This window comes from Sebastes fasciatus, chromosome 15, assembly GCF_043250625.1.
Source record: "Sebastes fasciatus isolate fSebFas1 chromosome 15, fSebFas1.pri, whole genome shotgun sequence".
In the NCBI taxonomy this organism is placed as follows: Eukaryota; Metazoa; Chordata; class Actinopteri; order Perciformes; family Sebastidae; genus Sebastes; species Sebastes fasciatus.
Window position 1 is genome coordinate 27,820,235 of NC_133809.1, and position 22,571 is coordinate 27,842,805.

The following is a 22,571-nucleotide window of genomic DNA, read 5'->3' on the forward strand; positions in this document are numbered from 1 at the left end:
CAAACAGCTGATTGTAACGCGAAAGTGAAACTTAACGCACGGGACACGAACAGCGGTCTCCTGGATGAAAGCCTTTGGTTTGTTGGACCCATCCACCTCCACTCCCGCCGTCCATGTGTGTCTTTTCGCTCTTTAAACTACGTCACCAAAGTCAATTGGCGCACTTTTTATGAGCATTTACTGTTGCCGCGGATGGGTTTACATTATAGTTAATGGAACCGCCGGTGCATCTCATACCTTTTGCGGCGGTATCGAATGCCGACGGCCGTGACAAAGCCTCGGTATTTAACATCCTTGGAATGAGAGCGGGCTGTATAGACATAGAAAGTGTTACCAAACTACTTTTAAAGGGACTGTTTGTAACCTTTTAAGCATATAAATCTACCGGGTCGGGATCCCATGCGCGCTCGCATATGCGTGCTAGCGTGTGGCCGGAGTCTCCGCTGCCTGCCTGCTTGCCTTCACTCACACACCGCGCGCGTTCTCGCTGTCTCGCTCCACCTCTAGACGTGCATGCGCACTCACTACACACTGCAGAAGAGTTAGTTTAGCTCTGAGAATATCTAGTGAATGTACAGTGGACGTTTGTGCAGAAATAACTGCTGCAGCTCCTCCAGACCAACAGAGGTTTCCCGTGTCTTATGAAGTGACGGGGCTCCGCAGCGAGTAACGCTACCGTCTCCGACCGGGTGCCGGTGTCTCCCCTGCGGGCGCAGTCGGGAGGCGACAACGTTTCTCTTCCTGCTTCAGCCCCGGCACCGACCCGGAGGCTGAAGCAGGAAAAGCCAACATTAGGATCAGCAGTGATTCATGGAGAGACCTTCGTCTGGTCAGCTAACATTGCTGCCAAGCAGCTGAAATATAGAGTGATATTGTGGTTTTAGCTGACGTGTTTCGCCTCACTGTTTTGAGCGATGCTCGTTCAGGTATATTTAGAGCGAGCAAGCGCGAGCCCGAGCCTGACGCTGCCTTTCGTTGACTTAACGGCCACAGATGTCGCTGTTAACAAGCATTTCTGAAAGTTACAAATAGTCCCTTTAATGAAATGCATTTTTGTACTGTAGATTTGTTCAGCCATCCAGATGCCTGAGTGAAACCACAATGAAAATGAAAGCACTGCTAGTTCATTTTTCAAAAATGCCCTATTTCAGTGAGAGCTGTCAGTAAAGCATGAAAGTGCTGTACCTTGGCCATTGAGAAGAACTTACTGCATAGTTGGCTACATGTCATTTTCATTAGAACTGTTAACACCTGCAGAGGCTGCTAGGTTTAAAAATGTGCTGATTTTGTTGAAACCTTTGACAACCTCTATAGTGAGTGGCTGTTTATGTGTTCTGAGTAACATGCCAACAGAGATGTAGTACACGATTTATGCAACACTTCACTGCTAATACTTTTGAATTCTTTATTGCCTGCAAAATGAAAAAGATCTTTGTGCGTTGGGCGTGCTTATTGTTATTTAACCACATTCATCAAATGTCTTTTTTTGCTACCATTGCCCATTAACACCTGCATTCCTTTGAACAGGTCAGCTGAGGCCAGAGGAACTGGGGAGAAACTGAATGAGGCTAGAAACCGAATAAGTAAGTTGTCTCCACAGATGTAAGTCGCCCTCCGTAAATTACATTACATGCAGGAGCTATGAAAACGTTGAATTCAACATTTTACTGTCATCATCATCATTATCCTGATGGTAAACGGAGTCTATGGTCCAAGCCCTAAAGAACGCTGATCATTGCTGTTAACGTTCCCTTGGTCCCAAAAGACAGCAGCATACCTGCCTGGAAAATCTTAATGAACAGATCACTGTTGGGGTTCTGTTTCCCTGGAGTGGAGAAATGTCGCTCAGCACATTCCTGGACTTTTCCAGTACAGAGAGGCGTTCTGATTTCCTCCCACCCTTCTGTACTCTTCCAACCTGTTCTTTTTACTAGCTTGGCTCAGGCTGTTTTATGACGACTCTGTTAGCACACCCCTGTGTTCTTCTCAGCACTGTCCTTGACAGGTGGCTTCACTAGAATGCCACAATGAGGCCTGGCATAAGCCATATCTTCATGAAGTTTACCTCCAAGTTCATCTGTTGGGAAACATATACATGCATGTACTGCCATGTGTCTGCACTTTGACTCCATGGATGGTCCATCAGCAGGGATGGAAATAGTACTAGAATATTTTACTCAAGTAAAAATACTGTGTTGTTGTACTCACCTGTCTGAACAGCATTCTGTGGGCCTTGTGCACTGCAAACTCCTACATAAGCTATACCGGGTTAAATAAAAAAAAGTTTACACCACAGGAACTTTCCCCCGGAACTATTGGTGCCTTCAAATAGGGTCGTGTTTACCGTGTTCACGAGAAGAGTCCATATGAACGCCCCCCTCTTGTGGTATTCACGACCACGTAAGTGGAAAGTTTCTGAAAGCTCAGAGTTCACGACTTGTGACGTGTTTGTTGATGTTGTCAGAAATGGTGGAGGCCATGGAAATTAATTTTAAGTTCATAATAAGTTAATATATTGTTATTTTAGTCATATATTGTTTTTCTTCGTAATTTTATAATATGTATGAGGAAAATGTTCATATTCCCAACTGACTAATCTTCTTCCTCTTATACCTTTGCATTATGTTACCCACTTGCCAGCTTGCTAAATTGTTAGCCTCTGTGGCTTCTAGACACTGACAGTAACGTTAATATTGACACTTCTCGTTCTCACGACTTAACCACTTGAACGTCAAGCATATCGTGTACACGACTTCCCATGTTATAAATACGAACACAGGTCATTTCAGAGAAAGTGTGTTCCTATTGGCTGTGCTTCAGCTGGTGGGCGGTGCTTGGTATTTCCTCAACTGATCTCAACATGGCTGCGTTCTCATTTTACAGCTAAACAGTACACTACGAGATGTTTCTGAGAACATTTGAGGAGAGAAATAGGCATTACAGTAACAGAATGTCGATTCATATTTGATCAGCGCTGCCTAGTTTAACCGTTTGATCGGAGTTTGCGAGTGATTGACTCGTGGCTCTCATAGACGGAAGCTGGACATCAGACTCTAGATCAGCTCTGATTGGATGTTTTCCTACGGTCTGTGAAATCTTGCAGATGCCATTAGGAGCACCGGAGGACACCAGAGACACATGATTTTTTTTCAGATTACCTGTCTCGTGTACTACTGTCAGGATATAGTGACGTTTTATAAACAATTACTCTTTTTAATCATATTTGCTCCATTTCTACCCACTGCTGCTTTAACTAAACACTGCTGAGTTACACACATCCACAGTCAGCATGAACTCCTGTAACTCCAGTGAGCCAGGAAGCAGACTTTAACTTTTTTTTAATCATATTTGCTCCAATTCTATGCACTGCAGTTTAAAAAGAAATGAAAGAGCATGCCTCATTGTAGTTGGACATGAGTCCACATTGATTTGAAGTCACAAATGCTACTTAAAGACAAGGCTTGTCACCACCCAAGTGGCAGCAAGTTTAAAATGATTTCACTGCTCTCCGGTTGAATTTTCCAGTAAACTCAAATCAGTTCAAATGTGCTATTAGGGCTCAGTCTGGTTTGCATTTACTATTGCAAGCTACATTTATGAATTTCCCCTGGACTGTGTGTGTTTGTGGCTCATTTCACATACCATTGAAATGGATAGGTTTGCCTCACACCAGCGCCTGGCATCGTCGCTGCCTCAGATCACGCTTGGTGGTTTGGTAGCGTTCGGCTGTTACCCATCATACATGCCAGCATACACTTATCACCCTTGGAATTTCAAGTTTTTTCTTCAGCATTCAGTCGGTGAGGTGCTGACACAGTCGTATATCAGACATGTCATACATCACGTAGAAATCTGCGACATCATGTTGAGTATTAACTCTTCAAATGTGTTCTGCAGACATGTAATACGGGGACACTGGATTTACTAAATGAATGCTTTTTGGATAAGATTAAACATTTGAATTCTTCAACTTATTCACATTTGGAAAGATACCCAAAAAACATCTCGATGCTGTCAGATATTATTACATTGTTAGGTGCAGCATTCTTCCTCGATGAGAGACAGTGTTTTTAGTGGAAGGTGGTTGCCTCTTCTGGACGGAAAGTAGTACCATAATGTTTAGCTCAGAGTGTTTCCTTGCCATCTTGGAAGCCCTTCTTGGAAACTTTACACTACCTGTGTCTCGTGGTTAATGTAGAACATGGAAAGATTTAGCATAATATAGGCAAAAGCTTTGTGCTGCTCTTTTTTTTCTGATGGATGTACCCGGCGTGAGGGTCAGTAGCAGAGGGGGAGAGAGGGAGAGGCGGTAGCCCGTGGAGACATCAGTGTCCCAACATTACCCTGGTTTACTGTATTGTTCTTGGCCTACAGCATATGGCTCTGGAATCCAATCCCAGGATGGAGCAGCATATACGTTCCAAGCCCTTAGGTCCAAAAAGTGCAAGGATATATATTTATTCAGAGAGATCAGCGGTGCACATCTTCTACCTCATGAAAGGTGTAGGGCAGCTGGAAATGAGTGGCGTCTCTCAATTTCTCTGCCAGATGTGGGGGGGATTTATGCAGTACAGTCCAAGATGAAGCATCTGGTAACTGCTTTGGTATCCCACTTTCATCCTCTGCTCACCTTTTTGCTGAAGCGACCCGAAGACTTTCAGATAGATTTTCAAGGAAAGTCTATTGGAGCTTAAAGGTACATATCATGTACAAGAAGATTGTTCCGAAGCAGGAAGAATGTAACTTGATTTCTGCACTAGATTGACACGACTACTTGCAGTGCTAATGTGATCAGCTGCGCATTAGAGTGGTTTATGTAATGTTTTGGGTTTAGTATTAACAACTTTTTATGTTTACTTTTGTCTATGCATGTCTTGTGGTGGTCGTTTATTAGTATATCAGTTTATCAGCTGCAGGGATACAAGACACGGGAAACCACACAGTTTTGGGTTTCTACTAGAACATGTTTACGTGCTTTAATGTTCAAAAAACACATTATCTTATTCCTTCCTGTTTATTACCTCTGCCAAGGCCAAAGGCCTAGGAAGGAGGTTATGTTTTCCCCGGTGTTGGTTTGTCTGTTTGTCCGTTTGGACGATTACTCCTAAATTCCGTTATGGATTTGAATGAAAGTTTTTGGAGGTTAGGTGTCAGGCACAATGAACAATCCAATAGATTTTGGTGGAGATCTGGGGGGGAGGCGACGTACATGAAACCTGCCTTGGCGGAGGTATGCGTTCTCCGGGTGCACTTCTAGTATGTCTTTACCGTTTTAGCGGCTGTCTCTTTAAGACCCCCTCCTGAAAAAGCCCAGTCCGCTCTGATTGACTTGTGAGAAAAAATAAGGAGCACCTTTGCCAAGGTAGGTCTCACTCTGTGGGTGATATAATCTAATGAGCCTGAATGTGACATAGGAAGGGAAGCCAAATCTGAACGGCTTGTTGAATCACATGTTTTCTGATCTAGAACAGTCCACAGAAAACTGGGTCGTCTTATTTCACAGTTTGTGGGTTGGTAGAAACTCCAGATACCCAAATGGATGTGCACAAGCACTGAAAAAGGGAGTTTTTCACGAGATATTATGAATATATAAATATTTTCAAGATTTTCATATTACTTTGCGCGTTCATTCATCATGTAGACTTGAATCGACGCCCACCCAGATATTGAGAAGCTGGATAGTATGTATGATCCTTGGATCTCGAGCTCGCCGTGGTAATGTGCGGCATATCACGTTTAACCTCCAGGCCACAAAAATCACCAAATATTTATAGAGGCTTGTAGTTTGACACCGGCCCTTTAAGACGGCGGCACGTCTCCTAACAATGTGGGGGGAAACCCTGCCTGGTTTGGAAGGAGGTTGTGCTGTTGAGCCCACAGTCTTGTCCTGGAAGGGGGATAGGAGCACTCAAGTGTAATGACGTACTGCAGTAAGCACACCGCACACCACTATTACTTGACACGTATGCAAATTAATCTTTCATGGAATTTTTCTTGTCATTGAAGGTCAGTCAAATACTGTTGAAATCCTTAAGCTTCAACAGGATGTTCTGACCGAATAATCTGTAATGTTTGACTCTTCTGTCACAATATTTTAACAGTATGGCCAACAGCAACAAGAGTTTATTCTCACACCATACTTAAGATTGCTTCAGCAGAATATTATATATCTGCTAGGATTGGGAATACATCAGTCATGCTTAAAGCACATCTAATTGTACCATGAACCTGACAAATATAAATAGTCATCATGTGAAACTGGGGTTTTGAAAAAGCTCCAGTACATGCCGTGACTGATGTAAGCCACGCTGTTAGTGTTGGACCCATGTGCTCTTGATGTTGCTGTTTAATGTGACCTCATACAACAGTTTGTGCGATATCTTATGAAAAGTGTTGTGTGTTCTCCCATGATGGCCCACAACAACACAAGCAATCAGTGTGCCTGTGCAAGCCCCTGCAGTGCAAAACCTGTTTAGGCAACAAAACTACTTGGTTAGCAACCCGGTCAAATTCCGACGATCGGGCAAAATCGGAAACCGACGCACGGAGGCACACTTTATTGACAATATGTGACAAACTGGGCTTTCAACTAACTCCAATGTAAACACACCCACCACGTTATTCGACGGTCGGAGTTAGTGACGTAGTATTAATAATATAAGAGTCTGTTCAGGGCGGGTGGACGGGGTGGTGGATGGGTCAAACAAACACTTTCAACCAGGAGACCGGTGTCCGTGTCCCGTGTGAAACTAAAAGTAACATTTTTGTCACATGACTCATCGGTATCGTCAGCCCCGTGAGTCCCGTGAGTCATTAGTATCGGCAGTCCCCTGAATCATTATGTGAGTCACTTGTCAGTGAAGTTAACATCAACCACGACCTTTTCCTAACCCTAACTCAGTGGTTGTGTTGCCTAAACCTAACTTCCTGTGAAAAAGGAATTTTATTTTGAAGGGACACTATGCATGTAACAAGCGTATATTGACACGCTGTCCCTGCTCCGTCCAAAAGTAACGCAAGAAGGGTACCACGTGCTTCGGTTAGAGCTATCAAATATTAACGCGATAATATTGTGCAAATTAGTTTTAACGCCATTAATGTCTTTAATGCATTAAGACAACTTGCGATTTTTAGGTTGTAGCGGGCTCAGTTTTAAAGCTAGTGAAACCAGTAAAGATACTGGTATGATATGAAACTAGAAAAACTTAAGGTACCAACCATGTCATACTAGCTTGTCGGAAAAGAGGCTAAATAACGCTCCAAACGTACGCTAAATTTTGGTGGGGAAAAACTGCCATGGTCATTTTCAAATGGGTCCCTTGACCTCTGACCTCCAGATCAGTGAATGTAAATGGGTTCTATGGGTACCCACGTGTCTCCCCTTTACAGACATGCCCACTTTATGATAATCACATGCAGTTTGGGGGCAAGTCATAGTCAAGTCAGCACACTAACAGCTGTTGTTGCCTGTTGGGCTTGAAATTTGCCATGTAATTTGAGCATATTGTTTTATGTTAAATGCAGTACCTGTGAGGGTTTCTGGACAATATTTGTCATTGTTTTGTGTTGTTAATTGATTTCCAATAATTAATATATACATACATTTGCATAAAGCAGCATATTTGCCCACTCCCATGTTGATAAGAGTATTAAATACTTGACCAATCTCCCTTCAAGGTACATTTTGAACAGATGAAAAATGTGTGATTAATTTGTGATTAATCATGGACAACCATGCGAATAATTGTGATTAAATATTTTAATCGATTGACAGCCCTACTTTTTGTAGATATAAGTACAAAGGGTGAATAAGAACAGCCTGTGCTGTTACATATATGTGCTCCCTGCACTTCTTCAGCCTGTCAACATGGCATACTCAAAGCATGGATATTTCTTAATCCTTTTATATTATTGTGACTATACATCAGTCATGGGTCATGTTTTAGAAAGTACTGTCTGTTAGGAGACTTGGGCTTGCCCACCGGACCACAATGTAGAGCCGCAGGGCGTCTCAGCTCATTTACATTCTCAGCTAGTCCAACTGCAGACTTTGTATGAAAACACATGGCTTTTGTGAGGGGTTCCCAAACCCTGGTCCGTGCTCCATATAGGCACTCGGAAAAAACTGTGTCATCATGGGCACAATACGTCCCTGTGTGTGTCATTTGTAACGTTTCACATCATCCATTCACGTCCACACTGTCTGCTCAAAACCCCCAATAGTGCGGTCTGCATTTTAAAAAAAGAGTTTGTCAAGAGTGTTTGAAAGATGAGCTGGTCTGTGTCTTGCATGGGCACATTGCAAAAACATTTATCAGTGAAATGCCGAGAGCTGATGTAAAACTCAACCTGGAATCTGTAATAATGATATTGTTACACTTTTACTAATCCCAGGATCTCTATAACTCTATTTACTCAAGGTCACTTCAGCAGGACACATGTTTCAGTGTCTTCATCTTCTTCTCTTTGGCAAAGCGAGAGCTCTGATCCAACTGTTTTATGGCACCACGAGGTGTTGCATGAAAAGGTAGCTCCCCACACACACACACACACCCTGTTTTTTGTTTTTTTGCCAAACGATACTTCATCTGGATTTCTCGTTTTTGGAGCTTGGACCTCGGCTTTTAGATTGGCGACAGGATCATATTACAGCACAGCGCTGTCTACATGTATATAAGACCTGAGGGATAGTAATGGAAACTGACCACATGCAGAAACTGCCATTCAATGTCTCTTTTTTTATCTGTTAGTCTGCCTCATACTTAACCTGGTCATTCACTTCACTCACTATCTGACACACCAACGATGTGAAATGATCTCCTTTTCTTGTCTTATATAGTAAATGTATCCCTGATTTAGTGTAGATAGAAATGGCCTGTACAGTATGCTTTAGTCCATTTACTTTACAGTTGCCCTTTGCCACTGAAGCATTGCCTCACAAATTCAATATCTTCAATGGGGCAATTAACGACGTCAATTAGGGGAAGAGAGACAGCGAAAAACAGACACAAATGACTTACCCATATGTCAACCCAGTATCATTGCACTCGAGAGACGCAATGACCCAAAACGCCTCCCTCATGCTGCTTCCTGGCTCACTGGAGTCACAAGAGTTCATGCTGACTGTGGATGTGTGTAACTCAGCAGTCTTTAGTTAAAGCAGCAGTGGGTAGAAACGGAGCAAATATGATTAAAAATTGGTAATTTTTTATAAAAACGGTCGCTATATCCTGACAGTAGTGCATGAGACAGGTAATCCAAAAAAACAACGTATTCCTCTTGTGTCCTCCGGCGCTCCTAACAGCATCTGCAAGATTTCACAGACTGGAGGAAAACAAGCAATCAGAGCTGATTTGGAGCCTTGCTGTCTCTGAGCAGCTGTCAATCACTCGCAAACTCTGATCAAAAGGTCAAACTAGGCAGCGCTGATCAAATATGAATCAATATTCTGTTACTGTAATGCCTATTTCTCTCCTTAAATGTTTTCAGAAACATCTTGTAGTGTACTGTTTAGCTGTAAAATAAGAAAGTTTGTGACTCGGCAGCCATGTTGAGATCAGTTGAGGAAATACCAAGCACCGCCTACCAGCCGGAGCACAGCCAATAGGAACGCTCTCTCTCTCTGACATGACCTGTGATTGGCCAAAGTCTCCCTTCACAGGCTACATTTTCAAAAGCCTGAAAACAGAGCCATGAGGAGGTGCAGAAGTCTAGTTTTCTCTCAGAACACTTGAATTACAATATGCTCAAAGGTTATGAAGTAATTTTTGTCCAATGATACCAAAAATATTCTGCCTGCTGCAGGTTTAAGATAATCTTCTGCAAACAACTCAATGAAGTTAATCAATGCAAGAATTTGTGTAAAGACAATTCAGAGACAATATATGTGTTTACTGTAACATCCCTTGTGGACTAAGATCACAGCTATACCTACAAGCTGCTCCATTAAAGGGGCCCTCCACCAATTTTTTTCATTTTATGAAGTCCAGTTTAATCATCATGAGGAGTTAGCCTGTGAACACAGTTGTATGGTGTCTTCTGTGGCTCTGGAGGGAGCTTTCCAAAGTTTGAAAAAAAAATCCTTGATAATGAGTTATCTCAGCTTGGGCTTGGAGACTTAAAATCCGTTTTGTTTTTTTAACCGAATAGAGTTGCATGTAACTACAAAGAATGTCTGTCTGTGGGTATGTAGGTTTGTCCTTCGCTTATCTCGAGAACCATTCATCCGATCAACTTCACACTTGGCGGGTGAATTGCTGGGCATCCCATGGAGTGCTTTGTCGCATTTGGTGCAATTTGTCCATGTTCAATATTAATACACTTTAAATAAACAAGCGTTCTGTTCAGCAGGGGGCGGGGGGGGGGGGGGGGGGGCGGGCTTCAGGGCTTCAGGGCTCAGCACAGTGTACTTAAATTGACTTAAAGTTTGTTTAAGGTGGCGCTTTCTATTCTAACATGACGCTGGATAGTTAAATAAATAGTAATGCATCATATTTTAATTATTACATTTTGTGAGTCAAATCTGAATCTGCAACATAACCAGTGACGTTTTCTCTGTCAGGTAAATGTAGTAGCCTACTAAGTAGACAATAAATAGTAGGCCTGTACAGTTTAGTGTCATATTTTTTAAGTGCTTTGGGGGCCATTTGTAAGTTATTTTGGGGTACAATAGTAACATAATTCAATATTTTTCACATTGAAATATCATAATAAATCTATAGCCGTTTGGGGCCCTTTTAGTTGGGGCCCCATGCAGTTGCCTATACCTTGCCTAACAGTTAAGTCTGCCCTTGGGTATTTTTTTCCCCCATAAACCAGAGTGTATTTCACCGGTGTTTCTGACCGCGAGTAGCCGTGACTTGGGTGTGTGATGCAACTATGTCATGGCAGGTGTTTTGTGTTTAATAATCTAAATTGTTTTTTCTTTTCTCTCTCTTTCTCAGATGAGTTGAAGAAGCAGTTAGAGATGCAGCGGAGGCAGAGAGCAGCTCATGGTAAGAACAAAAGAAATATATATTCCCACAGCAAAACTTGAACCATAGAAGAACAGCATAATACCCATCTCCATCTACCCACACCAGCAGCTGAACAACGCATGGACGCATGATGCAATTCAATGCTTCTTGCCTTTTGTAGAACTTAGAATAACTGAGAATCCAGGTTTATGCTCTGACTTCAAATTCAGTCGGCTCCTGAAGTATCAACTGAAAAGATGAACAAAGCTGTCATCTCTGTTTACCATCTTTTTGATATTGAACTCCTTTTCAGAGCGGGGACAGTAAACATTGTGAACGCATCGTTTATGGGTGCTCTTTTTACCGTACGTGCGGCAGTGCCCACTTCAAAGCCTCCGCAGTAGTGCTCGCTGACTGAAGCTTAGTGACCAAAGACTGGGCGTCACAGCTCTAAGACTCCTTCATTTACTCTTTTCCAACTGTTTTGATCAGCGACATAAACGCTTTGATGAGGATAATCTGGTCGCAAAGGCACACAAACATCTCCCTCCATTTCAGGCGCCAAAAGGCTTTTCCTGTTATTTTGAGTCCCGCATCAGAGGACGCTTCACAGCAGCCTGGCTTCTATTATCCAGGGCCAAACACTTAAAACATTGTCTTTGAAGGAAACTGTGCACAACACACGCTTACTAGCTTCTGGACTTGAGACAAAAAAAAGAAAATTACTGTATTTTGATTTTTATATACAGTTTGTCCACATTCTTATCTATACATGCCGGTCCAATCCTACCTTAGGTGTAGCAGGGAATCACCCACAGGAAGAGGAGGAGGTCGACGCGGTGGAAGAAAACTTGTGCAAACACATTGAGCAAGAAAAAAAGGCGTGAGTGAAGTATAAGTGCATTTTAATGCATTACATACCAAATGTTTCTCCCAAGACACTGCTTAGATTGATTAGACACAGTAGATGCTGTGTAACGTGGACAAAAGATTCATTTGGTGTTGCTAATATCTCCCCGTCAGTTACAAGAGCGCCATTGGCCGTCTAAAAGCGCTGAGGACAGAGATCGAGCACCTGCAGCTGTTGTTGGAGAGGGCAAAGGTCAAGCTCCAGAAAGACTTCCACAAGTGGTGGAGCCAGGAGGCTTCCAGCGTGCAGGTGACGGACCTTTATTTTCCATCCACCTATCTATGTGACAACACCACATAAAGCTTCTGTAAGCATGACGGCTAGCGTGTCAAAGATATGTTCCTGAAATTAGCCAGGGAAGGCAGAGTCTGTTCATTTCTGTCTCTATATTTATGGATGTTTTCTTTTGTGTGTTTTTCTGAATATTGGCCTCTATGTACCTTTTGTAAGTTGATACGCATGTGTCTCTGACTGTGGAGGCTTTTTTAACGGCACCGGTGTGACCCTTGCAGCCTCTGTTCAGCATCATGCTGAATGGGCTCTGGTGGGAAGATAGTATGTAGGAGGGAAAATACACGGAAACTCATTTGTACAGAATTCCTGATGTGACCCAAACAAGAGCCTGGAGAGCAGCTTAGAGGCAACGCAGCAACAGCATCGACACAGTCTCAGCACTCGAGAGTCCTAACAAAGACAACATGTTCACGAGGTTACTCAGCAACACAGTGGGGGACAAGAAGTGAGTCAGTGTTTATTTCAGTCCTAAATAATAGTTTGGTGTTTGTGCTCAAATACTCAAAGGGATAGTTTGGATTTTTTTGTAGTGGGGTTGTATGAGGTACTTATCCATAGTCAGTGTATCACCTATAGTAGATGGTGGCCGGCATGCCCCCAGTTTGGAGAAACAGAAAGCACTGTACCTGTGGACGGGGGGGGGCGGGGGGGGCAGCAGCAGCAAAACATATTTTAGACACCTAAAAAAAAGGCATACAGGGAACTGAAGCCATTATCTATGCTCTCTTCAAAGCCACCAGACTCCATTGACAAAACCAGTAATTTTACCTCGCATGAACATCGGTTAGTTTGTTTGTGTTATTGGGTGACTTTGGTTAGTCCGGATTCACCAAAGTCACACAATAACACAAACAAACTAACCGATCGAGGTAGCGGTAGACCAACAACTCCAGTGTTCTGCGAGGTAAAATTACTGTTTTTGTCGATGGAGTCTGGTGGCTTTGGCGAGATGGATACAACGGCTTCAGTTCCCCGTCGGAAAGGGCTGTCTGACAGCAAGATAAAGCGGGGAAAATATTGAAAATATAACATAAACTTAAACTGATATTGATTCTTTTAGATGTCTAAAATGTGTTTTGCAGCTGCCTCCGTCTACAGCAGCACATCGTTTTGCTCCCGTGCTGGTACTCCTGTCTGTTTCTCCAAAATGTTGGCGTGCCGACAGTCATCTACTGTCACAAACTAAGAACACTCACAGAGAATTAAGTCTCTGGTCTCACACTCTTTGCCTGGCCTTTGATGGCTGTCGTGCACATTTCAGAAAAACCAACCACAAAGAAGATGTTAAGCAGCAGACATCTGACCAGCAGACACTGCTGGCATTTTTACACTTCGGTTTTGATCTTACGAATGGTGAACAATATCTCACTCACTTCTGAGCAAGGTTTTGGGAATTTATCACTGGAAAGAAGAGGAAGTCTGACAGACAGACCTCGCATGTGCAGTTTTATGCCTTCCAAGCAGGAAGCAGGCAGCTTTACAACTTTGTTCGTCTATTTATCGTCCTGTTTTTGGAACACACATCGATCGATCAAACTTTTGAGTGAGAGACACGACAGAGCTAGACAACACAAAAATACCCGAGGTCGTCTCTTCCCCTCTAGCTGTAAGGTACACATGGCCACATCGTGTTTAACTGTCATCAGTATGGAATGATGTTTGCCGAGAACTGTTCCAGAAACTGTTCAGTAGTTTCTCAATGATTGTGACTAGGAGTGTGAGGCCACAGCCAGATGTCACACAGGGTCGCCAAGTGGAACCCTGCAGCCGTCTTCACCTAGCCCTCCAGGACTTCGGTGAGACACGTTTTGATGATGATGTTTTTTTGTCTGTCCTTCAATCCCTCCCAACAGATGTAAATGTAGACTTATTCAAAGTGTGGACGTTAACGTTTTAGGTGTAGTGGTCATTCATTTTGAGTCTGTACTGAGCCGATTGGTCACGTACAGAAACCAGACAAGTAAAAAGGAAAAACGTCTTCCCCTCACTGACTCATTTCCGCTCAATTCGTTCCTGTTATTTTTACTCTTTCGACATCTGTGCTTGAATAGCACTTAATTAATGGCCTGCTTAAAAAGCACTGGATTCAGATTTCCTCAATAAATTACCTGAGTAGCTGTCAAAGTTAACATGGTAATAACGTGTTAACGCAAATTTGTTTTAACGCTACTAATTTCTTTAAGGCATTAACGCAACTTGCGATTTTTAGGTTGTAGCGGGCTCAGTTTTAAAGATACAGTGAAGATACTGATATCATATTCAACTAGAAAACCTAAGGAATGTCATACTAGCTTGTCAGGAAGGAGGGTGAATAAACTCCAAACTTACACAAAATTTTGGCGAGGAAAAACTGGCATGGTCATTTTCAAAGGGGTCTCTTGACCTCTGACCTCCAGATATGTGAATGAAAATGGGTTCTATGGGTACCCACGAGTCTCCCCTTTACAGACATGCCCACTTTATGATAATCACATGCAGTTTGGGGCAAGTCATAGTCAAGTCAGCACACTGACACACTGACAGCTGTTGTTGCCTGTTGGACTGCAGTTTGTCATGTTATGATTTGAGCATATTTTTTATGCTAAATGCAGTACCTGTGAGGATTTCTGGACAATATTTGTCATTGTTTTGTGTTGTTAATTGATTTACAATAATAAATATATACATACATTTGCATAAAGCAGCATATTTGTCCACTCCCATGTTGATAAGAGTATTAAATACTTGACCAATCTCCCTTTAAGATCCATGTGTGATTAATTTGCGATTAATCGTGATTAAATATTTTAATCTATTGACAGCCTTTATTAAAAAAATATTAATAAAAAAGTCTTCAATATTTTCTTTTTCCTGCTGTAGTTAGTTATAAATGTTTTTTTTGTATCTGATTGCAGGCTGTCAGGAGACGTTACAAACCTCTAAACTAAAAGTTGGATTGTTGTGATGGTGGATTGGTCATGCAGGAGGCTGTTTAATCCTTTCAGTCAGCACCGTCACACCTGTAGCAAACACTGTCACTACAGTAGCTAGGAAGCGCTTTGTCAATTAACTGAATATTTTGAATTCACGTATTCATTTTCTTCCACTTATCTGGGTCCTGCTTGCATTAATTTAATTTACTGTATCATCAGGAATTACTGTTATATACTGCTGGGAAGTAAATGTGATATAATATCAAATAATCTTAGACCATATCATCCCTACTGGTTTTCCATCATACTTTCATACTGAAACAGATATTAAATTGCATTCTTTATCTATTAAAAAGTTCTCAAAAGTCTTAAATTGAACTCGGTGAACATGCAGACACCCAGTGTGCATAAAAACTACTTGCATTGTTGCTCCCTCTTGTGGTTAACACAAGCACATGTATGTGATGATACTGAGAAACAAAGAGAGAATGAGATACAGTGAGTGGAGACCCACTGTATGAGTTTCATTTGCTGTATTGCACCTATGGATCAAGATAATCTGTGGAATTATGGTGTAACACTATTTAAGAAATGCTCTCCTAACTTGTTGTATTCAGTACACCTGGTCTGAGCAGCACAGTGAGAGACCTTCCAGCAGGCCAAGACCCAAATCCAGACTCCCCCACTGCTGTTCAACACCTCAGGTCAGTTTAGCTTCACTTAATCTCTTATTTGTTTTCCTATGAGCTACTCCCGGATAACACTTCATGTCACACTTTGTCCTCGTCATCAGGAAATTGTAGTTATTACATTTTCTGTTTTCTATTCCAGAAGCTTCGGCCCCAAAAGCGTACCTCCCTCGACGGCTGTCCCAGCAGGACGTGATGAGTCCCTGGATGGGAGGGTGACTGACTTCACTCCTTCGTCTGAGTGGAGGTACGTGGAGGGCTGGCGTGGCATGTTGGAAATTAATGCTTGGCTTTGAAAACATGAAATTATAGCACCTACATTGAGCAAAGCTGTAGCTTTGTAGGTCTTTCTCTGTCTGACATTCTGCTCATTCGACATGCTATTATTATTAGATAAGGCATCTGAAAACTTGGCCAACTGTAAAAAAATGTTTTAACAATTTTCCCCTACGAGCGAACTGTGTATTTCACCACAATCTGTACATTTCTCAAGTGTATGCACACATGCAATCAATAGAGTAGCATATGCCACATGTTTACAGTAGCTCTCAAGTCTACACATACAGCTTACAGGACCTGTAGATTTTATAGCTGGGCCGTGTTTTCTCTCCACTTATGAACGTGGCCATAACTTTTTATGTCATTGTGAAGTAATGTCTCCAAACTCTATTTAACAAATTAAAGACCTGAACGCTGCTGCTGGAACTACCGTTTTTACAACCACAGTTAAACACTCAGTGAATGACATATACGGTACTGTATGCTTTTATTCGTCTCTCCAGCAACCACTTGTTGTACAGACATACTATAGTTTTATCCAGAGGCTCCATGATGTGAGGAGCTGTTACCTGTTAAGGTGTTTAGCTTGTTTCCTTAAAGGTTCTCTATACGATATCCAGAGCATTAATATAGCATCAAACAACTATTAGCTATGTGAAGATATAGAGGAGTAATGTCTACCTGAGCAGAGAATGAAGTCACTCTCCCTCAGTGTGTTGTAATCAGAGCTTCTCTGTGTTTTGTTGACATAGCCTCACGGTGTTGCGACCAATGGCGCCGTCGCGGAAGCGTAGCACCCACCGTCCAGTGCCTCCCGGGTTAACACTGTTAGCTCTGTCGGCAGTGTTGCCCTTGTTTTCACTGTTAGCACCGTTAGCAACGTACCGGCGACTCAACTTGCGCCATATTGAGAGCCATGAAGAGGCAACAGAAATGCTTCCAATCTCCCTTTTAGCACCTTTAACCCTTGTGCTTCACTTCAAAGGGGACAAAAATCAAAAAATCAAAAACAAAAATCTGTGTTAATAAACTGCCATAAAATGCTATATTAATATTATTTATCACTTTCACTGAGGAAAGTTTTTTACCCAACTTCAGTTCTGATCATCACTACCAAATATTCATTAATTTTCATAAATTTTAAGCAATTAAATGCCAGTTTATTTACATAACGCTTTATGAAGAAATGCTAAAAAAAAAATTTCACCGCCTGGGATATGTCAATGATTAGCAACAACGTTGATTTTGATGCATTTTTATTTTTGTGCAGTGTCAGATTAAAAAAAAACCTTAGAGAACAAAAATGTCTTCTTCATAAAACTGCTATAAAATATTCTATATCAATATTATTTTCCACTTTCACAGAGTTAAATGTTTTAACCAACATCAGTCCTGGATATTCATAAATTTTCTGTATTTTAACCCTTTAAATGCCTGTTTGTTTACATAATGCCACTGTTGTTTGATTTTCTTTTTTTGGGGGGGTGGGCGGGACATAACAATGAATTATTTTCTTTATACTAAATATCAAGGGGATTTTTTTTCACAGTCTGGGATATATCAATAATTGGCAACAACATTGATTTTAATGAATCGCATCAAACTTATAATACAGCAGCAATGCTCCTAGTGGAGACCGGGAAATAGCATGTATTTGCCCCACAGGGCAAACATGAGAACATGGCTCAATTTGGTGGAAAATAGTAAAAACTAGAATTTTTGAAGCCAGGGCTCTAAGATTTAAAGCCTGATATTACAGAATGCATGATTTTATACTGTAATGATCAAAATCTGTGGTTTTAGTGGGTTTCATTAGGAACATTTGTGTAATTGGCTCCACAGCTTATTATAGACTTATTATAGGAGCTGAGGTTGACAAAGCACAAAATGATCGAAAAATTAAAAAGCCCAAAATGTCCCTATGAGTCACAAAGGGTTAAAGCATTCGGAACAGTTCAAACATTTCACAGCTATGGTGGTGTTCAGAATGGCAAGGGGCTTTGACGCTTATGCCCCCCCCCCAACACATGCATTGAAAGTAAAAACATTGCTACAAGTTAGAGCAATATAATTTCCTTACTTGTGTTACAGAATCTGTGAAGAACTAATGCTGATATATTATCATACTACATTACACACATGTACATTTCAGGGCCCTCTCTACCACCTCATCCTCCTCTATTCCCATGACTGGAGACCAGCAGGCTGATGCTGACATCCTGGCCTTTGTCAGAGCCAGGCAAAACCTCCTCAACAGGACAGGTAACACACACACACACACACACACACATGCACAAAGCAAGAAATAATATACTCCCTAAGCTCTCACACAATATGCATCTTGCATTCAACGCTGCCCTCTGGTGGTGTGATGCCTTGTATTGCAGCACTTCACCATAAATGTCTTGTTTTGAGCTTTTGAGAGTCATTTTTAATTAGTAAACACCACATTCTATATTAGAAACTACCTGTGAGATAGAACACTTGATAAGTTACCACTTATAAGTTGAAATTGATTTCAGATTCACTTTGGATTTTTCCTGGCAGCAGTGCTCGACTAGTTGGGAATTTCTTTTTTGTTCAAGATCCCATCATTTCACACAAACAGGTCTCACTCTGACTCCCTTTACTGTAGCAGCCTCACTTTTTCTAGCTCTACAACTACTCTGCTTTTGCTCTGATGTGGTTCTTCTCTCCGTTCCACTCTCTCCTCTCCTTTGACCCTCGTGTAGCTACTTGCTTTGGCACGCTAGGAAAGCGGACTTGGCTGTCTTGTGGTTTGCCACTAGATATCCAGAACGGCTGAGGTCATGTGAACAGACAGAACGATGGCCAAACGAGCAGAGACACCAGACAGAAAAACAGGCCGAAGAGCACATGTGCCCTCTGAAGTCTCTATCCTTCCTTCTCTTTCCCCACTTCAGGCAAGGAAGACTCATTTCATGCCTCTTTACCTTGGCACTACTTAGCTGGATAGCGACTGTGTTTTGACAGGAAAGCCCCTCTCCTTGGTTGTTTGGTAACCCCCGTATGGTGATATCCCTCCTATATCAAAACAGCTTTTAAGTCACTAGAGCATGCTGGGAAGTGTAGGGAAACTGGCAAAAAGAAACAGACAGCATGATTTCAGAGTGAAGGCTGCTTTAGGGGCGTTTCATTCAGGGATTGTTACTCTTAAAATAAAGACAAAAAACAATCAAAACAAAAACATTTTGAGTTTGTAAGAGCAAGGACAGCACATTGTCTTGACATATTGCTTGATGGCTAAAGGAAAGACTTTCGGGGCTTTTTCATGTTTATTTCTCAAACACTTTCAACTATAGACTGTATATAAGAAGGGGACGTAGTCACCGTGGCGTCACCCATTGGTTTGTGGACTACGGTTTTGAAGGGCCGTGTCTAGAAGGTAACCCACAAGTTGCGAAACTCGCTGCGAAACTCGCGAGATGGTTAAGGTTTGGGTAGGGTTGCCGGGCACCGAGTCTCACGTTTTCACACGTTTTCGCTACTTCTGGGTAACCATCTAGACATGGCTGTTTTGAAGCGTTGAGTTCCGCATTTTGACTGTCCCCAACTTTGTTTTTGGCCACAGCCATCTTGGTTTTTGGCCACAGCCATCTTGGTTTTTGGCCACAGCCATCTCGGTTTTTAGCCGTCAACTTCTTGATTTTCATCTCACAAGAGTTTTCCATGTTTTTGCAACTTCTGGGTAACCATCTAGACATGACTGTTTTGAAGCCTTGAATTCTGCATTTTCGCCATCTTGGTTTTTGGCCGCAGCTGTCTTGGTTTTTGGCCGCAGGCCTCTTGGTCTTCACCATCTTGATCTTCATCCCACAAGAGTTTTCGCAACTTCTGGGTAACCATCTAGACATGACTGTTTTGAAGCCTCGAGTTTGGCATTTTGGTCGTCGCTATCTTGATTTTTAGCTGTCGCCGACTCGTTTTTTTGGCAACCAGAAGTGACACGAGAGGGTGGAGCTAAGAACAACCGAACGCTGAATAAGACATTTTTATGCGACCACAATGTTGAAGTTACTTTCATGAACTGAAAACACACTGTGAGAGTTAAAATTCTAAAACGGACAACACCCAGACCGGACAACTCTGTAATAGCGACCTGTCAATCACAAGGTGCTTTATGGTCTATTTGACTCTAAATGAGACCATAATTTACTAAATGAACATCATGCTGTATTGAAGAAGACTTGAAACTAGTGATTGAAACCATAAACTCATGTTTACAATGTTTACTGAGGTAATAAATCAAGTGAGAAATAGGTTCATTTTCTCATAGACTTCTATACAATCTGACTTCTTTTTGCAACCAGAGGAGTCGCCCCCTGCTGGCTATTAGAAAGAATACAAGTGTAAGGCACTTACACATTGGCTTCACTTTTCAGACCCTGAGGTTGCATACTGCTTTTATCTGGATGTGTAATCTGCCCTGCATTGTTTTTCTGTATTTCAGGCCCACCTCAGTAATAACATGAAGTTCTGATGAAGGCCTGTCATCTGACTGCTTGTACAACCTCCACATCTGTCCCTAAAAAAACATTTATTAGACATTATCACGATGGACTGAGGATGTGTGAAGAAATGATCTCAACTGGGTCCAAAACATACTAGATTTTTCATAAAAAACTATTGTTTGCTAAACACGAGCCACACATCCTGTCTGATTTTTACATGCATACACACACTTCGTCCCGGATAGTGTGTCAGTGATATAATGGGCAGCGGTATAAATCACAGCCAGCGCCGGCCATTTGATCTGAACAAATGTTGTCTCAAGATATCAGAGGAAGGAGCGGACAACAGGAAACCAGCTGGCTCCAGTATGTGTTTAAAGAAGAAATCGTCACAGGAAGTGTCCTCACGCAGAATGACAAATGCATGTCATATTTCTGTCTGGTTTCATTTTATTCTAAGTGTAACACATCTTGTGTAAAATGTTGTAAATAGAGGTGTGTAATATATGTACAGTAGATTTCCTGATTATTTCTGATATTCTGTAAAAAATAAACATAACGCGTATTACTGTAGTACTTTGCAGTTACTAGCCTAAGTTGTTTATGAGTTACTTCACCATGTGAACTTAGCAGTGACAAACACGTATTATCAGTTGTTTGGTCCACTTTAACAGCCTATTCTGTTTTCTTTGGGAAGCTGCTGCTCAGCCAACACAGTCTCACGGCAGCTCGTGAAGTAGTCCCGTAATTCAATCTATTTGATTAATGCACGTAGACACAAATTTCCCTTTAAACAACGTATTTTTTGTGTGTTTTCCTACGAATGTCCAGCAACACGTGACGCATGTGTCAATTTCCGCTACAGTCTTTTCAAAATAAAACTACTAAGTTAGGTTTAGGAAAAGATTGACTTGGTTAGACTTAGGAAAATATCCACTTAGTTAGGTTTAGGAAAATATCCACTTGGTTAAGTTTAGGCAACAAAATTGCTTAGTTAGGTTTAGGAAAATATCCACTTGGTTAAGTTTAGGCAACAAAACTGCTTAGTTAGGTTTAGGAAAAGATTGACTTGGTTAGGCTTAGGAAAATATCCACTTGGTTAGGTTTAGGAAAAGATCCACTTGGTTAGGCTTAGGAAAGAAATTACTTAGTTAGGTTTAGAAAAAGATTGACTTGGTTAGGTTTAGGAAAAGAGCAACTTGGTTAGGCTTAGGAATAGATCGACTTGGTTAGGCTTAGGAAACAAACTACTTAGTTAGGTTTAGGAAAGGACCAGAAAATGACCTAGGAAAATTGACTTCCTTAAGCGACTCTTCACAAACTTCCGCCATGAAGGGCATAAGGACGACTCAGACGTTTGGTTGCATCATTAGTTAAATTACTCAAATGTATTCCCCGTTACACCAGTGCTGGTATACTGGAAATCCATAGTTACATTCCAAAGGCTGTATCGAAGAGTTGACTGTGACTCTCCTTGAAATATGAGCCTATTTGCAAGTATTGTACACTTTATGAGATGTTAAAAGCATATTATACAAGCAAAATCTATTATTGTGCAGCAGTTTCACTAATGGGTCACTAATTCCCATCTGTGCTCACTGCTATTGAGGGACACAGTGAGGTGGAGCCTATCCCAGCATGCACTGGGCAGAAGGCAAGGAAACACCCAGACAGGGTGTCTGGAAGTCTGTACAGGACTTCCTTGAGATACAGTATTTGAAATTCAAATACGTTTACGAAGATATCTTTGCATGGAGTAATGATTATTGTGTATTGAGCTGAATGGATGCATTCATTCAATTATGGCAACATTTCATGTGATAGTTTAGTGTAGATAATATCAGTCAAGCTAAGTTACATTCAGTTGAATATTAGCATTGGACTGGCCAATTCACAATTTAGATAGATTCCATCCCATCAGACAGTGGATGGGTTTCATCTGACTGCCCAAGCGCTCCTCACATTCGCTGTATCCGTCGACGTCAGCTGGCAATTAAAATCAGCCCACCCTGTCACGTCAGAGCCTTCGCTACACACCTATACCCAAACAGAAGACAACC

The 22,571-nt window shown here is 41.7% G+C and overlaps 1 protein-coding gene across 7 annotated transcripts in view; it reads left to right on the forward strand.

Annotated features, from left to right (window-relative positions):
• The window catches only part of kif6 (kinesin family member 6), an 82,708-nt gene extending 61,624 nt beyond the window's left edge, over positions 1 to 21,084 (forward strand). The window contains exons 15-23 of one of the 7 annotated variants that reach the window (XM_074660985.1): positions 1,528 to 1,583; positions 10,944 to 10,994; positions 11,751 to 11,838; positions 11,979 to 12,114; positions 13,873 to 13,955; positions 15,692 to 15,775; positions 15,906 to 16,007; positions 18,192 to 18,301; positions 18,772 to 20,488. In XM_074660985.1, the coding sequence (XP_074517086.1) occupies positions 1,528 to 1,583; positions 10,944 to 10,994; positions 11,751 to 11,838; positions 11,979 to 12,114; positions 13,873 to 13,955; positions 15,692 to 15,775; positions 15,906 to 16,007; positions 18,192 to 18,301; positions 18,772 to 18,845 (784 nt within the window). In that variant the 3' untranslated portion in view covers positions 18,846 to 20,488. Of the gene's footprint in view, positions 1 to 1,527; positions 1,584 to 10,943; positions 10,995 to 11,750; positions 11,839 to 11,978; positions 12,115 to 12,460; positions 12,605 to 13,872; positions 13,956 to 15,688; positions 15,776 to 15,902; positions 16,008 to 18,191; positions 18,302 to 18,771; positions 20,489 to 20,510 lie in introns of those variants that run through there. The other 6 variants (XM_074660984.1, XM_074660983.1, XM_074660981.1 and 3 more) reach the window with 6 other exon arrangements.
• The last annotated feature ends 1,487 nt before the right edge of the window (positions 21,085 to 22,571 follow it).